At 33.1% G+C, this 17,271-nt stretch overlaps 1 protein-coding gene across 18 annotated transcripts; it reads right to left on the reverse strand.

The window, feature by feature from the left end:
* Positions 1 to 3,372: 3,372 nt before the first annotated feature.
* On the reverse strand, positions 3,373 to 13,601 carry LOC110615939 (paired amphipathic helix protein Sin3-like 4). Of its 18 annotated transcripts, none has more exons than XR_006350662.1 (24): positions 13,189 to 13,593; positions 12,898 to 13,066; positions 12,157 to 12,336; positions 11,875 to 12,061; positions 11,680 to 11,778; positions 11,409 to 11,576; positions 10,995 to 11,328; positions 9,888 to 10,024; positions 9,411 to 9,486; positions 9,298 to 9,327; positions 8,671 to 8,951; positions 8,431 to 8,585; positions 7,984 to 8,111; positions 7,565 to 7,819; positions 6,602 to 7,276; positions 6,373 to 6,464; positions 5,354 to 5,995; positions 5,136 to 5,236; positions 4,924 to 5,062; positions 4,658 to 4,810; positions 4,396 to 4,559; positions 4,226 to 4,325; positions 3,864 to 4,085; positions 3,373 to 3,657 (listed from the first exon to the last, which is right to left on the reverse strand). XR_006350662.1 is itself a non-coding variant. In XM_043956535.1 (24 exons), exons 2-23 carry the CDS (start codon positions 12,969 to 12,971, stop codon positions 3,945 to 3,947), a joined length of 4,299 nt encoding a protein of 1,432 aa, XP_043812470.1. In that variant the 5' UTR covers positions 12,972 to 13,066; positions 13,189 to 13,593; the 3' UTR covers positions 3,373 to 3,657; positions 3,914 to 3,944. The 18 variants fall into 18 exon arrangements, 14 of the variants coding, with proteins under 14 accessions (XP_043812470.1, XP_021613873.1, XP_043812472.1 ...); XR_006350663.1 differs by having other exon boundaries at positions 3,792 to 4,085; XR_006350661.1 differs by having other exon boundaries at positions 3,373 to 3,701; positions 3,792 to 4,085.
* Between the last annotated feature and the right edge of the window lie 3,670 nt (positions 13,602 to 17,271).

A 17,271-nucleotide genomic window follows, 5' to 3' on the forward strand; every position in this document is an offset into this window, starting at 1 on the left:
TTTGATATATAACTTTGATATATCGACTAGTTCCAATAGCTCATGCTCGAGTTATTTTTTACATTCCTATAACGCCTCTTGGTACGCTTGATACTTTAGTATGGTATTATGAGCGACATGGTCAGTATATGGGATCGAACAGTTGGTGCAGTCCTCTTTTTAAGGTACCACTAATGATGTTTTTTATTTGAATATAAACACTCTCTTTAGAAGCAATCACGGGCTTTACCGATTCCTCCGAAACTTAAATATTTTATCGGAGCCTTCTAAATAATGTTATACTTGTTTTGAGTAATTTGGAGAGTCGAGGTATGTAGGTGTCTTCTACTTGTATTTTGTGTCAGCAAGGCCTAGAAATATTAGAGCATGCGCTCTTTTAGTGTCCTATGCTCGGTTCTCATGGTTTTTAAGCTCTTGTGCCTATAAATCTGAGATTGTAGGCTTCCTTAGATTTAGGCGGTAGTGGGTGCATGTATAGTATTCTTTTAGTACTTTGTCACATTATGAATCCATCACGGCAATGATTACTCTATATTGTGGCATATTTGAAAGGTTAGAAACAAAGGTATTTTTGAATAAGTTCAACTAGATCCTTTAATTAACTATAAAGCAAATCAATAGTGGTCTCTTAGAACTATAGTACTGTCGACGGAATTTTACTAGTATTTTTTAGCCTTGTTCTCAACGTGCTTTTGACTTGATTGATTGGAATCTTCCTCCGATTGACATCATTAAACTTAATTACGATGTAGTTTGGACGAGTCGGTTTTCCTTAGTAGTAATTACTGTAGTTGCAAAAAAATCATATTGGAGCTATTCTCATTGGTTTGGCAAAAAGAGTTTGGTGTTATTCAGGGTTGTGCTTAGGGAAGCAATTATATTTGCATTAGATAAGGGCTTTTGCAATGTCATTGATAGGGTGTAAATTTTACCCATTTAGTATACATTCTTTCTTATTGATTCTGCTGAAATATGGATATTTCTTTTCTTTTTGCTATATTGACAGATTCAGTACTCTTTGAGAAGAAAAGCTCTAAATTGGAAGTTTTAGACAATAGTTAAAGGTGGAGTCGTGAAGCGAGTCTTGGGCACATCTCACGAACACAACTTACATCAAATGACTTAAACTGAAAAGTAAATAGAGCCATGAAGTAAATCTTGAGTACGTTTTATATCGAGATCACAGGTAGAATTCATTGAGAAGTAAGTAGAACTCTAAGGCACGACTTATGCAATATCACATGATTTTCATATTTGATTCTCTATTAAAAATGAAAATTTAGATTGATACTTCCCCTTTTAAAGGGATTTTTTTATTCCTCCTTAATTTAGGATTACCCCTTTAAAAAGGGAAAGATTTTTTAAATTGAACACTTTTGATATTTTACTTTTTATTTTTATGATTAGTTGCAACATAGATCTAATAACTAATCTTTTTTATCTAGTTAGAGAACTTTCAAGGTATAATTTACAAGGATTGTGATATCAAATTAATATTAATTCTCTTTATTTTTAATTTTTATGTTATTCTTTTTATTCTTGAAATTATTATTTATTTAGTTGATACAATCTAGCCAATTGTTTAATTGATTAAATAACTTACAGTCATTTGCATTCATAAATCTGTAATCACCTGTGAGTGTGATATTTATGATAAATAATATTTTATTGTGAAATAACATATTCTAATTTTATAACCGTGTTTGTGTGAGCTTCTTAATTAGAGTCAAGTCTTTCTAATTTTTAATTAAATCGCATTAAGCTGATCATGTAGTTTATTTGTTTATTAGGAACTAATTAGTGAGCTGAATTTTTTTAGTCCATTAGTTATTAATGGAAGATTAGGTTATTAGACTGTGTCAATAACTATAACTGACTGACTGATCAGAAAATAATTTGGACATCCTTGTATCTATGATCAATTTCGAGAATTAACACTAAGATATTCCCCTGTAGATATTTTCTTAATCTGATTAATCTCTTTAATTATGTGCTTATTAATTAGTTTACCTTTACATTCAATTAAATCTCTTCGATCAAAAACCCTTATTTTATATTTATAGTTTAATTTGATTTATTTTCACCAATAATAGTTAATCTGTTCTATGTAGATTCAACCCTATTCATTATATCTACAATGTATAATTGTTAGAAAGAACAAAATTTATTTTTGTTAGATTTGGCATCTATTGCAAGATAAATTCGTCTATAGTACATTATGTTCTTTCGCATTCTCCTAATCTAGCACCATGGGATATCTGAACTCATATATTCAGAATTATATTGATCAAGTGATATGCGAATACTATGATAGATTCTATAGCAAAAAAAAATGCTTAAAGAAATAATTTTTTTCGAGACCAATTTTACCTGTTTATGAGTTATTGTTGGTTTAGTAAGATTTTATATTTCGATTGCAAATATGCATCATCTAATGCATTTTTATGCAGTTCAAAAAAAAAAAGGAAAACCAAGTGGATATGGAAATAATGATTTGTGTCACAATTGTCCTTTTTTACCCCTCATATGCTTTGTCCATCTTTATCCTTTTCTTCAGCTCACATTTTAGTCTTTTTTTTCCTCCGGAATTTTCACCGAGCCAAGTGCTGTGGTAACTCCATTTTTTTGGCCTGCAAAAATGAATTTGCATGACAAGGCCCTAATGGCATCCAAGTACAAAATATTGTTTAGCTCTTGAGGGTATTAACTACCCAATTACAATGAATTTTACCAGCAATATAAAGCTTAGCTGCCTATCAGCTGCACAGTTTGCTGATCTTAAAACTGGGGAGAAAGACATGTGAAAAGGACTTGATCTTCTAATTACAGTTCGCTGCTATAACTCTTCACTTGTTATCTTTGTCCCCTTTTTATTACCGATGTACACTGCACTTTAATTCAAAAGGTCTTGTATCTTAAACCACAACTTAATTTCTCCTGATGGATCTTTTCTCATTTTATACTTCCTTTTTTCTATTTGCCATCTAAGCTAGATTCATTCCATTTTTTCTAATATCATTAACGAAGCGATATATATAATTATTTTAATATTTTTTACATATTAAAAAAGTAAATTATAAAAGTAACATTAATAATCACTAATTAAATTGATAAAACTAAGTTTTTTTTATTAATTACCCTAAAAAAAAAAGAAAATGAATATAAAGACCGACACCAGTCCATAAAATTATAATTCTTAAACCCCAAAGGATGCACACTAGAATGTTTCCAATAACAGGGGCAAAGTCATCCCTGTTACTTTCAAATATTAATTCCTATTCACCAACGAGAATTTGATGGGGCAACAGACATGATATGGAAACACCTGGAGAGTGATTGCAGAGTGATCTAAACATCATAAAAAAATACTGATGAATGAAATGAACATATATATTATATAATATTATCTCAGGTATGAGATCATGTCATCTCTATTTACATGCTTGTGGCTCAAAACGGCCAACACACTTGCACTATACTACAATCTCGAGACCCCATATGTGCTTTCTTCTGTTGATTCTTTATTCACTTGGTGAGGTACAACTATGTGAGTACCTGACACAGAATTTCAGCTGAGACCGCTATCAAATTCCAAAGTCTAGCGCCTGCTTCTCATGTAATGTCTGTCTCCCAAGGGCATCTGTAGAACAAATACATCTGACACCACCAATATCAGATTTTCATTGTTTGCTTCTTCTTTGCTTAAATGGTTAAGAAAAAAATGTTAAGTAATCCTGTTAAAAGACGGTTTTGGCAAGACAAGTGATAGAAGAATAAAATCAAATACAAACATTGATAGGCGTTGAGTTTTCAATTTGAGCGTGTGTGCAGGCATGCGTGTATATGGGAATTGGGGCACCCACCAATAATGCCAAAGCAAATCCCATTTCAGAATCAAAGGATTAGTACACACCATATACGCCTCAGGGTAACAGATAAGGATCTTATGAGCTGGATAGCCATCCGTGAAACTGCTGCACTCGTCTTGAAATATTTGCCTGGTCATGGCATGAACTGCTCTGTTGCAAAGTTCTCCTTCTTTTGGTTCTGAACAAAAAATCTTCTGTATCTAGGACGTAGGATACCTGTCATGTACAAACCAGCAATAGATCAACGGGAAGAATACAACTCAGCAAGCACAAGATATATTTCATGCTTCACTTTGTTGGCAAATACATATCCGCTGAGAGTGCATAATTAAATGGTAAATTTTTAACAGGCATACTTTGGAGGAATTGCATGCAATCTTGCACTCTAGACCATTAAAGACTTGAAATCCTTCTGTAGCCTTGCACTCATCACGACTCGCACATCTGTTTTTATTCCTGCAAAGCAGGGATTATTAGACTCATGAATGAAGAAATTCAACAAGCTTTTACCATTGTATGCACGGACCTTTTCAGGAATATCCCAGGCTTCTCTTTCTTGTCAGGAACAATGGAGAGGAACTCATTATGCAGATAAGCTACAAAATTAGGATCCATGGAGACGGCAGCCATTTCAGGCTTATCATGTCCAAAGTCCATTAGCTGAATAGACAAACGGGTTGGAGTGGAAGACTGCATAGCAAACAATGTGTATAATATCAGGCATCATTAATAATTTCATATTTCAACTTGCATAGACATTCTATCAAGCTAAACCTATAGATACCTACGCATTCTATACGATATATGTTCTCGTCATGGAGAAGAACTCGGGCATTTTCATGATAAACTACATCAACAAATCTTCCAGGTTTTCTTGATTTTTCATAGGCATATAGTTGAAGCAGCTTGTTGTCCATTTCATCAGTTGCCACTGTTTGGAGCTGAGGACAAAATTCCATGAAGATGAATGCTTAGGGCAATAAAGAGAAGGAACAAAAGTCAGAAATTGGAAGAAACAAAAAGGTTGTCTGAACAGAAATTTCAAGCATTTAACCTGTTTGACAAGCTTATAAATCAACTTGTCCAATGTGAAAAGAACATATGATTGGGTTCCAATAATAGCTCGGCAATCATCCTCAAATTTTGTATTATCAGAAGAGCCATCAAGTAAGTTGTAAAGAGCACCCATAAACCTGTTACACAACTTAAAATGAATATCATGTCAACATTGACCAATTAGCGAAAACATATAAAAAAGAAGAGCACCTGGCATATAGGTCAGTTGGACTTGTATCATTTGAAGCTCTCCATTTCCTTTCAGCAGATGATGAATTAATTTTTGCTGATAGTATTCTCTCATACAATGTCTGACAAATTGGGACACAAGGGATGTTATATTAATGAAAGCAATCACATTTTAACTCAGAAAGGCTACCTAAAGATCACAATTCTAAACAGAACTTCAGAAATAAAAAGAGCATTACTTGGTGAAGCCTTAAAAGCACATAAAAAGAATCATTTCCATAGAAAACCCGGGAACACTTTTCTTTGTCATGTAATGCTGGAGGGACATGCTTGGCTAGAGGCTTCACATTTAGAAGAAACCGTTCTGAAAATGGCAACATCATTCCATCTCCTTCAACATCGTGGGCATCAGCCATCCCTTCAGCTTCACCTTCACTTTCAGCTTTATTATCATGCTCATCACGTTCTCCATCTTCCTCGTGCTCTTCCCGAGAGCAATCACCAGACTCACTTCCAGATACATCACCATTCTCAGAGGCATTCTCACTATCCTCTGATGATCTTTGAGCACTTTCATCACCTTCATCATCAGCATCAGCATCATTTTCTACTCCTGCCTCCCCACATGTTTCTTCTTCTCCATGTCTTGTTTGATACTGCCTACTTACAGCACCATCCTTTGCCTTCTGCACAGTCTCTAAACCGCCTTCTTCATAAGGTGCAAAAATATCCTCCTCAAAATCCCCATTTGGAGATAATTCACCTTCTTCTCTTTCAATTTTAAAATGTGCAGCAGATTCATCATTACATCTGTGATTCCTGACACCTTCTGTCCTCACCCCATTTGTGGATACAGCAGCAGGTCTTGAAAAATCACCACCCTGCTAGATCAATAACAATTACAGTAATCTTTCATAAAGCTGGATAAATGAATGTAACCACGAATTAAAGCTAAACCTCTCCCTTTATTAGTTTAATTACCTTTTCAATAACCCTAAGACAAATCAAGCTGTCAAGCATTAAGCATAGAGTATCGTTCTCTAATATGTATTTCAAATTCAATGCTGGTAACAGATACTCGAAAGTTAACTATCAGAACTTAAAGTAGGATGACTTAGCAACCACCTCGACTTAAAACCACGATACCAAGTTTATTGCTTTCATTTTGTCTTGACTATCAAGTATCAAATGAATGGCACATTAAAAGCATTCTCAGTTTGAGTCACAAATACAAAAGTCATGCATGGAAGAACTGTACCTCTGGTGAAGGTAAAATTTCATTGCTTGAACCTAATCCAAGCCCACCATTAAGAGTATCATAACTTGGTCTTGAAGGTGGAACGCTAGGCCCTTGCAACAAACAGGTGTCTCAGAAATCTAGCTATCGTTTTTTGAAGGGAAACATAATCTAAGCAACAACTGGAGGCAAGATTTCAGGACCAAGGAAATAAAAACATGTTACATTATGTTGAAAGCATTCATCGAACCTGATTCTACATTAGTTCTTCCATTACTTGGCTCTGCTCCAGTGGCAAGTGAAGTGTTTGAATTAACTAATTGTTCATTGGTAGCTTGTTTGCCAACAGCAGATTGTTCATCAGCTGAGGCTGCATTAATCTGCATCCTATCATGTTGAACAGTACTGCAAGATGTGTCACTCTTGCGAGCTATATGATCTGCATCTGGAGAACCATTTTCTTTAATCCCATTATCTCCATTTCGCAACCAAGCCCTACAAGAACTTGATTGCTCAGGTGGGATACTTTCGCCTCCATTTCTTGAAGGATTTGAATGCTTGTTGATGACTGCAGCACCACCACCACCACTAGGGCTGCCTTCACTATCTCCACTTTTGGAAGAATGGTTCTTTGCCTTGACGACATCTTCAGTGTCTTCTGCACCCTGAGGCCGAGAAGGAACACCAAGCATGGGTTCCAAGAAAGTTGTCCAAATCTTCATTACTTTGTCCAACTGTTCAGTTGTACAAACTTCTCCACAAGAGTATTTGATGAGCTGATATAAATCCTCATGAATGTCAGGATCTGGGTACTCAAATTCCAAATTAGGTACGATAGGCCTTCTGTTTCCAGCAGCAAAAGCAAGAAGCACATCATCTTCTTTGCGCTTCTTCTCGCTAATTTCTTTGATCTCTGCCAATAAGGCTGCAAAGCGCATGGCATATTAGCATGGTCAACAAATGAACTATCGGACAATTGACATTGTTAAAGGAAATAAAAGCAACTGAAGAAGGATAGAAAAATTAACTGATAAAACTTTCAAGTTCCAACATAATCGGTTATTATTTAAGATGGACTTTAGCTTTAACTTTATTTGGTAGGATAGATTGTATAAAGTGATAATCCACCAAAGTTCTCAAGGAGCCAAAGATGTCAAATCAATACTGTATTATGTTATGTATGAATATCATCACACGAAAGATCAAAGATTACCTTTGGTGCTCAAGCTCTTTGTGTCCTGTTGCTTGAAATAGAAACTACGATGATCAAGGGACTTGTGATAGTTCTTGGCATAAATTTCAGCCCAGACTTTGTTGAAATCAGCTCGACACCTTGCCCACTCTTCTTGTTTCTGTTTCAAACGAGTTAATATGACTGGCAAAGCAAGAGAAGTGTTCTTCCTTAATACATCCATCACGTCAAGCCCGTGATCACCATACAAACGTTCAATACACCTCAGAGTCAAAGCTACAACAGGATAAAAGAAAACCATCAGGAAAAAAGGGTACATGTGTGTGGGTGTGAGAGAGAGATATTGAATTGAGAACAAGGAGGAAAGCAGCCAACAAATAATCATATGACAAAAAAAACAATGGACTAATTTAAATCAAATGTTAATAAACTTATACAACCTGTAAAGTGCTCCTCAATATGAATTGGACTCTCTGTTTTTATTGTATTGTTGTTGATCTTTTCTAATAATTCTTCTACACGTTTGGTCGTTACATTAACAGATTCCAATAGCATGTCCAGCTCAAACCTGACAACAAGTCATCAACAATAAAGAAAATTACATGATTGCCAAAAACAAAATATCACACAAATCAAAATCATCTAAACAACTTCCATGAACAAGAAAAATAAAGAATGCACAAAAACTGCCATCTTAACTTTCTACATACAGAATAGCCAAGAGACTAAATCTCGGATTTTGACATCAACCAAACAAGCATTAAACTATAAAGTAAGAAACAACATGTTAATAAGAAAATTCCTAGTTAGAAAATATATAAGCCCACGCGTGCCAAGACATAACAACCAAAACTTGAAAACCAACATAAAGCACAGGCAAACTCAACCTGTCATCTTCACATCTGAACAGGCTTTCCTCATACTGGTTTTTACGCATGTGTTTAAAAGAGTAATCTTCACTTCCTGAAGTGACAGATACCCAATGATCATTCAGTACTTCAGCACCAAGTTCTGTCCTCTGACTTGCTGATGGAATGGGATACTGCAAAAAGGTTTAAGAAAATTTAGTAGTTCGGAAATCTCCAAAACAAAATCTAAAAGTAAACAGTAAGTGAAAAGTTGCATACATTCTTTGGTAGAAGCCGATAACTGGGCGTGCAGCGCTCACAATTAGATAGGTCAAGTTCATTAATTGGTTTCAAAAACTTATCCTTGGTAGAAAATAAAGACATCTTGTGACTCCCTGTATCTTTATTATTGTTAAAGGCTACATTTTTGTCAAGTCTATCTCTGTCCCTTGTTTCACGTTCTCTTTCTTTAATCATATCTTCCCTCTCGCGATACCGATCCCTGTCCCTGTCCTCTGGCTTCACAGGTCTGGGCAAATTACCTTCATTCCACAAGGATTCTGGAATAAGAAGTTGAAAGCATTAAATATTGCTGGAAATGAACAAAGGTTACTTGAAGACCAAATCATTCCATAGTGAAATATGTGGACTCAGGTAGTTTTGCTATTTAGATCAGGCAAATTATAATTCAGATTGCAATATTAGGTATAATATTAATTCACAATCTGCATGACATAATCAAATATAACTTTTTTGGTCTAGAAAACTGAAACATGAAACAAAAAAGATTGTATAATAGATTCCAACCAACCACTTGAGGTTGTTCAAATGATTGCCATCTCAAGAGAAATCTACTGACACGCTCAGAGGCACAGAAACACACGCATAGCAGAACATTTTACTTACTTTTACTCACAACACCAGCTAGAAGACCTTCTGCATGAAAGATCAATTGAATAGAATCAGTGCTGCCAGATTTCCCAAGTAAATAAGTTGAAGGGTTTGGATTAAAAAGTTACCATTCTTCTCACAACGTGCCAAAAATTCATTGAAGCCATCCATAAGATCTGGATATTTTCCAAGTAAATCACCCACCTGATTCAGAAAAGAGTATCCATGTATCACCAACTCTTGTACAGCAAATACCAATCTACAAGGGGGTAGGCATGATAAGAGGGTGACAATACTATTTCGCATGTGAAAGTACATTAAAGTTGATACTGGAGTATTCCACAGTCGCAGACTTTGCCAAATTAGACACCAAACAAGGTGAACCTCGGTCAAATATGGCCGCCACAAATGATCCTTAAGAGTCTAGTGCAGAATTAAATGAACAAGAAAAGAATTTTCTGAATTCAATCTGAAAATTCAAATTCTATAACTTATTATATTAACTAAATTTTGCTTATATTTCTGTTCAGAAAGCCCCAAGCATGAAAGGACAACACAAGAGATGGACCTTTTAAAAAAGCAATAGTAAACAGTATTAACCATACCAAAGATTGCAATTCTGGTCTTGTGATTATTTCTCTGGTATATAAATGAAGACACCTCAAAAATCCCTGGTAATCATCAGGATTATGCAACTTTTCCTTCACTTTCTCACAGAACGCGAGCTCTTGGGTTAATGCATCTGCCATGACAAATAACATAACAAAAAAGTGAAATATAAAGGAAGAATATATAACTCAAATACAAAAGAAGTCAACTAAAAAGGAACACCTGTAATGATAGTGAACAGACAAAAAGGATTAAAAAATGAAAAGTAGTAGTCATGATTATAATGAACAAAAATTTAGTCCCAAAGAGGAATAACATCACAATGAGAAGAAAAGGAGAGAGATAGGCACAAACTCAGTTTAGATTCATTCAGGTCAAAGATTCATTAAGCATCCCACCAGTGGTTATAAAAAGCTAATTGAAACAATAATGATCATCCAAGTTTTTAACAGATTACAAAGGAGCACAATAAAACAGCACAAAAGTTTATTAGTGTTGTACACCTCTGATGCAGATGATCACAGAATGTTTTCAATAATTTAAACATGGACAACAAGATGCAGCCATGTCAATAGCACTCTAATTTTAAAGAAAAGGATGACCTTCAAAATTTTGCAAAGAAAGCATTTCTCTGCTCAGAACAGGCAAGAGCTCAAAACAATATATTGATAAGTCTTCCATTTATAAGATATCTCTGTATAGATACATAAACTTGAAATGAATATGCTAGATTCAAAATGATAGCATGTTGAATTACCACTCCAAGAAACAAACAAAGTATTTATACTTTAATTTCATGCACATAGAACCTAAGAAATAAACCCAAAATTCAATTATGCATATGTTAGTAAAAAATACATAATGTGATACAATCTAAAATTGTTAAAACCAATAACAATGAGCACGAAGTCCTCATGCAATCATAACCTGAAGTGTCTATGCAAATGCCAATAACTGCAATCAGGACTGATTCGGTTTCTCTTCCAAGTAAAGATAAACAATTCTAGAATTCATAGATTTTGTTGACATTAAAAATAGGGTACAATTGCAAAAATCAACCACATTTGTGGATAAAGCAACACAAAACACAATAGATAACTCACTTTTAACAGCATTTTTATCATCATAAGTGGATGAAACAGGACGCATTTCAAAGTTTTCATCAGCATCCCCACCTTGATGTTCAGCAGCTGAATCTTCAACTTTACGAGCAGATTTCCGTTTAGGGGGAAACCGTTGCATGAATTCATGACTACCATCATGCTCATAATCTCTATCTTCCTGATCTCTCCTATCTCGATCTTCTTTCCTCTCCTTTTCTGTTTCACCGCGCCTCCGCTGCTCTTTGTCTGACCTTATTAGAGATCTGTCATGGTCTGGATCAGGACGGTCAACACTGAAGTCACGATCAGCACGGGAAACAGTAGTCCTGTCTTTCTGGAAGGTGATAAAAAGAAGCAGATGTCATTGCTTACTGATTATGAAATCAAAGGAGATTATCAAAGAAAAGGAGCGACCTTGTCAACATGCATTTGGCGCATTGTAGGCATAGCAGAGCTCCTATCACGAAGAATGGAATTCCTAACAGATGGAGGATAGTAAGCAGAGGCTGTAGCTGAAGAATCAGGTAGAAAATGAGTAAACTCCTTAAGCAGATCATTATGGTCTTGAAAAAGCATAGCAACCTGCAATACAAATAAATTTTTTTATAACAATGTGAAATTTTAGACACCTTGTGGTGTTCCTTAATAAAAAAGGAAAAAATTGAGTCAGAAAGATAAGATGTACCTCTTGGTAGACTTCAGTGATAGATTTATTTTCTTTTCTGTACATATTCAAAATGTCTAAAAATGATTTGTAAACATGATCATCTCCTTGAAACCTTGTCTGCATAGTACAATTCACCAGGCTAAAATTCTTGAGACCAAACCTATAATCTCCAGTGATGAAGACTGGTCATGATTCATGAAACAAAAATTCTACCTTAATTTTGTTTACAAAGTTAATTGCTTCTTCAAATTCAACAGGCTTCTTCTGTGGAGGCTGTTCATCGTCTAGAGGAAGGGTGATTTCATATCCCTTAGGCAAAAAGGTATTGAAACCTAAAATTAGATCACGATGCCCTTTAAATAACTCCTTCACCCTCGCTATGACACCTGCAGTATCAATTCTGAATCCGAAAAAAAAAACATGATATGCAAATTAAAACAATAATCATTAGTCTTTTAAAACCATAGGATATTATATGGAATTTCCTGATCAAACCTTTGAGCTTTAAAATCCTTCATGACCTCGAGAAAGTCATCATATTTTTCTCTTTTATCTTGAAATATGTCCTTCACAGCCTTGAGATATGCCAAGGCATCATTTGTCGTAAGTTTCTGTCCACCTCCACCTCCTCCACCACTAGCTGCTCCTCCTCCCATCATCTGGGGTTGCACCGAACTTCATTGCAGAAAGATTTGAATGTGATTTGTAAATGAATAGATTGCAGGATCCAAAACAAATTTCAGTAGATCATGAACCAAATTCAACTAAAAGAGTTCATCCCAAACCATATCAATCCCATGTCAAAGACGCCATTGAAGTGATGTGCGTGTCAGAAGAACAGTTTCTACAGTAATTGCCATTTTTGTTTCCATTCACATTCACCAACGAAATCAAACCTAAGCAGAATTTAGCAAGAGAACCCCAAACAAAAAATCCTATCTTTCTTCACTAGTCAAATAAATAACAAAATTTTCAAAGCTTCAGTAATGCCCTAAACGCTGAACTGTATTTAAAATTAAAAAATAATAAAAAAATAAACCAAACAAAATCAATAGAAAGTACCTAAAAATTTTACAGATGATGAGCTTAACAGGAATCAACACAATTTGCTTCAGCAGTCAAACACTAAAAGCATAAATATAATAACAGACAACAAAATGAGAAAATTTAAAAATAAAAACAGATGACAGCACATAGAGAATGATAGAAAGAAAGAGATAACGGAAAAGAGCATACGTTTCCCCTCGAGAAGAGACCATTGGCCTCTTAAGTTGAGAGCTGATGTAAACATCATCTCTTGACCTCTTCATCTTGTTCTATAACCAAACAAAATCTCTCTCTCTCTCTCTCTCTGCCTTCAACAGCAAATCATGTTTCTAAAACTGCAATTAAACCAGAAAAAACCCTGAAAGGAAAAAAAATAACAAATTTAAACAGCAAGCAGATCTAACCAAGACAAATCAAAAACAAAAAATTGGAACAAGCAGATCACTGTACAATACAAAACACAAAGTAATTCGCATTTACTTGAAGAGAAAGCAAGCGACATCGAAAATTGCATACAGAGACAAACCAAAACGCGAAATTTGCAGAAAAAGAGAGGGAGAGATCGTTTACTCGCTGAATTAGCAGAAAGACTTGAAAATAGCAATAAAGATGAAAAGAAAACAGAAGAGAGAGCTCTGAGGTGAAAATTTAAGGAACCTTACAAGGAGGGAATACGAAAATTAGAGAAGTGATTTTCTTTTTCTTTTCTTTCTTTTCTTTTCTTTTCTTTTTTCTAATTTTCTTTTTGTTTTCTTAATTTTGCTGTGTAGAGAGAAACAGAGATGGAGGAGAGGATGCGAATGCAATGTTATGTTGTTTTTGTTTATTAGAGAGAGAGTTTAGAATGTGATATTGAAAAATTGAAAACAACTGCGACAACAAGCGAGAGAAAGAGAAAATTAGAGAGTGGAGATAGTAAATCAGACGGCTGTTAACGGGTTTCTTTATCATTAGGTTACCGGCTGGAGCCGGTTGCTTTACGTTGTATGTGAGTACAAATTAGGGCATTGTTAGTGCATTTCGTTTCTGTCATAGGCGAGTCAATCTTTTTCTCAGATTGGGGGAGGGAAGGGATAGTGGAGTGGCAAATTCCGTAATTTTAATCAAAATTGAGAGTTATATGGGAAGAATTGAAGGGCAGTTGAGTGTTCTTTGTGTTTCTAAATTTTTCTTTTTATGGGTTGATTTAATGTTAGGGCAAATAAATGGGTCTAAATTTTTTATGTTGGTTTATGATTAATGTTAGAGTAGTCATGAAAATTAAATTATTTTAATTTTAATTTTATTTATATTAATAATATTTTAATTTATTTTAAATATAATTATTATTTAATGGTAGTTTAATTTTAGTAAATAATTTTAATTTTTAATTATTTTTTATAATATTATTGATTTGTTGTATTCTCTTAATATAATGAGAGGGTAGGGTCAATAATTTTCTCAAAGATTAGATTACCATCAAGTTGTAAATAAAGTAAAAGTACAATTATTAATTGATTCAAAAAAAAAAATAAAATTATTAGTATTATTAAAAAATAATGAAATTATCTCCAACTGTAAGTGTGGCTGGCTGCAATTGGAGAGAGGATAATTCAGAACGTGAAAAGGTTTAAAGCGCAGTTGGGCCACGGCCTAACCTCATTTTTTTTAATTTTTTGGGTTTGTGATGATTAGAATGAAGCCCTAAACCCACTTCTTTCTCCTCATTGGGCTAGAATTTTGATTCGCCTCATTACTTGTCTGTTTATTTTATGATGCTTTACTTTTCATGTATAAGGCCTATCCACCGGCTGGATTTGGTCCCATTCTAGATCAAAATTGATTTCAGTTTGTAATCTATTAAATTTGGATAGGGTATTTTCGAATATATTAAATTTGGATAGTTATAATTAAATTTAGAATGAGTTTAAATTTAAAAAATAATACCCATTATAGATTCGAATCATATTCAAATTTTATATATAACATATTCACTATCCAAATCCGTTTATATAAATAATTAATTTAATATAAAAAATAAATTTTACAATAATATTCATAAATATTTATATATTTTTTCTATCCTTACGTACAAAAGAAAAACACAAGTGGAACAAGAAAAAAATAGACATAACATTTATATATTTAAAGAAAATTCATCACAATTTCCACTAAATTTGTAATTTGACCACTAAAAAAATATGTACAACCATTCAAACTGAAGATGGAAAATTCACTCTTCAAGCATGTGAATGAGAAAGTCTCCCCTTACTCATAAGAAATCTATTAATAGCATAATAAAGAGAGACACACTTCCCAAAAGTTCAACAAGTGAGAGAGAGAAAAAAAAAAAAAAAAAAGAAAAGAAAAATTTTCCTTCCTAGCTTCAAAGTCAATTTATTAATTTCAATTAGAATAACTTTTATTTAGGCAAAAGAAAGTTTGAATTATTCACAGTATATTGTTTGAATATCAAACACAATAATTAATTTCTCAGTGTCAATTCAATCTCATGGCTATAGGGACAATGTACTTAAAGCCTAAGTCCTAAAAATATGAACCAAGCCTATTTATTCACAAACACACGTCCAAATCCAAAACGAAAGTTTGTATTTTTCCTTTTGAGTGAGAAGCCATTTCACTCTACGGCTCTAATGGACCATTTAAAAAAAAAAAACACATGAAAACCAATTGACAAAATTTGATTATAATTTGAGTGACTCACAAAGAACACTTCCTTAAAAAATTTTATATGTAAGAAATAATAATGAAAGAAGAAATATTATCTAATAAGAAAATAAATTATTTATATTATTTAATTGCAACATTAAAAAGATAAAAAAGATAAAAAAGAATCAATGAATTCATCTATAAAATTTATAGCAATATTAACAAAATCTTAAAATGTAAAAAACGATTTACTACTTTGAAAAGAATAAATAATTTTTTTAAAAAAGAAATAATTTAATAACATATTCGCATAGCACTTTTTTTTTGGGTGGGAGATTGGGTTTTGGCAGTGTCATAGGTTGAAGATGGGCCTATCCAGGATGCATCATGGGTTTTCTCATTAATTGTATAAAAATTACTTTTATCACTTTTTTTTTACTTAAATCCCAAATTCATTATAAATTTAAAATGTAATAATATTTAATTTATTTAATAAACATAAATAATATTTTATGATTTATATTTATGATTTTTATGTTTATTATAATCTAAATTTATATTTATACATAAGTAAAAATAAAATACATGTCTTGACATTGTTCATATATTCAATAAATATTTTTTTAGTAGCACTATTTGAGGAAGAATTAAAATTAAAAATTAAAAAATTAAAAAAAAAAGAAAAAAGATGATAAAGCAAAAAATAGTGATCCCACATCGATTACGTCGGCGCGTAGTTCTGCATCGATTTCATACCGATGATGTCGAGCTTTTTTTCTTTTAGGTTGAGCATGCTTGTAGTATCTATTTGTATAGTTTTTTATATTTTATTTAGTTGTTTTATCCATTTTTATTATTGTTTAGCTAAAAATAAGGTTTTAAAGTTATGGTGTTAGTTGTTGATATGATTTTTTGTGAGTCGAATTTATGCTGTTGATATAATTTTTTATGAATCGAATTTGTGCTGATTTTTTCAGAGATGGTATTTGGTGTATTGGGAGGTCTCCATTAATTTTGCCTTGGCATTTCGGCACCGCCGCATCCAATAATAAATGCACGTTTTTGGTCTCTCCGTGGCTATGAGCTATGGTGAACTGTTTCTCTACTTGTGATTTACCGAAAATTAAAGTTGAATTTTGAGTTTTGTAAAATTATAATTTTTTTGTTCGCTCTTATTTCTTTGAGTCTTGTGGGTTTTGCATGTCCTTTATCTTCTTCTATCCTTATTTTTTTCGACATGTGTTGTGGACATAGATTTGATGATTTCTACGGTGGTGGGAATGAAAGTTTGAGTTTTTTTCTTCCATCAGTGTAGCCGTGGTGGCGATCGATATCTCATTGCTTTTCAAAGGATATGGAATGGGCTAAATTGGAATGAAGTATTTATTGGGCTGGGCTTTCATGTGTTGAAATAACTCTTTAGTCATTTTTTGTCTGTACTTAGTAGTCCTATAGGCTTTTAATATAATCTATTGCATGAAAAAAAAAAAAAAAAAAAAAAAAAAAAAGCAAATGTTTCCTATTCCTGGTGACGGCCGATTTGATTCCAGGATCTGGTCATATGATTGATTAATGTTTAGCGGTTCTAAATTTGCGCACAACTACTTGGAAGAGTCTTAATCTTTTTTCATTTTATTTTTTTATTACAATGAAAAAGTAAGTGATTTTATTTAACAGTTTAGTCTTATTATCGTAAATTTTACAAAATAAATAATTAAGATTATTTTAATTGTTAAATAATTCTAATCCAACCGACGTCGAAATTGTAAACTCAAAATTAAAACGACAAGAAATCACATATTCAAAAAGATACACATGGGATATTCTGTATATAATGATAAATTAATTATAAGTTGAATATATATATATATATGAATTTTTTAAAATAAATAAATATATTTATATATCTATTAA

Source organism: Manihot esculenta, chromosome 5 (genome assembly GCF_001659605.2).
Source record: "Manihot esculenta cultivar AM560-2 chromosome 5, M.esculenta_v8, whole genome shotgun sequence".
Lineage (NCBI taxonomy): Eukaryota > Viridiplantae > Streptophyta > Magnoliopsida > Malpighiales > Euphorbiaceae > Manihot > Manihot esculenta.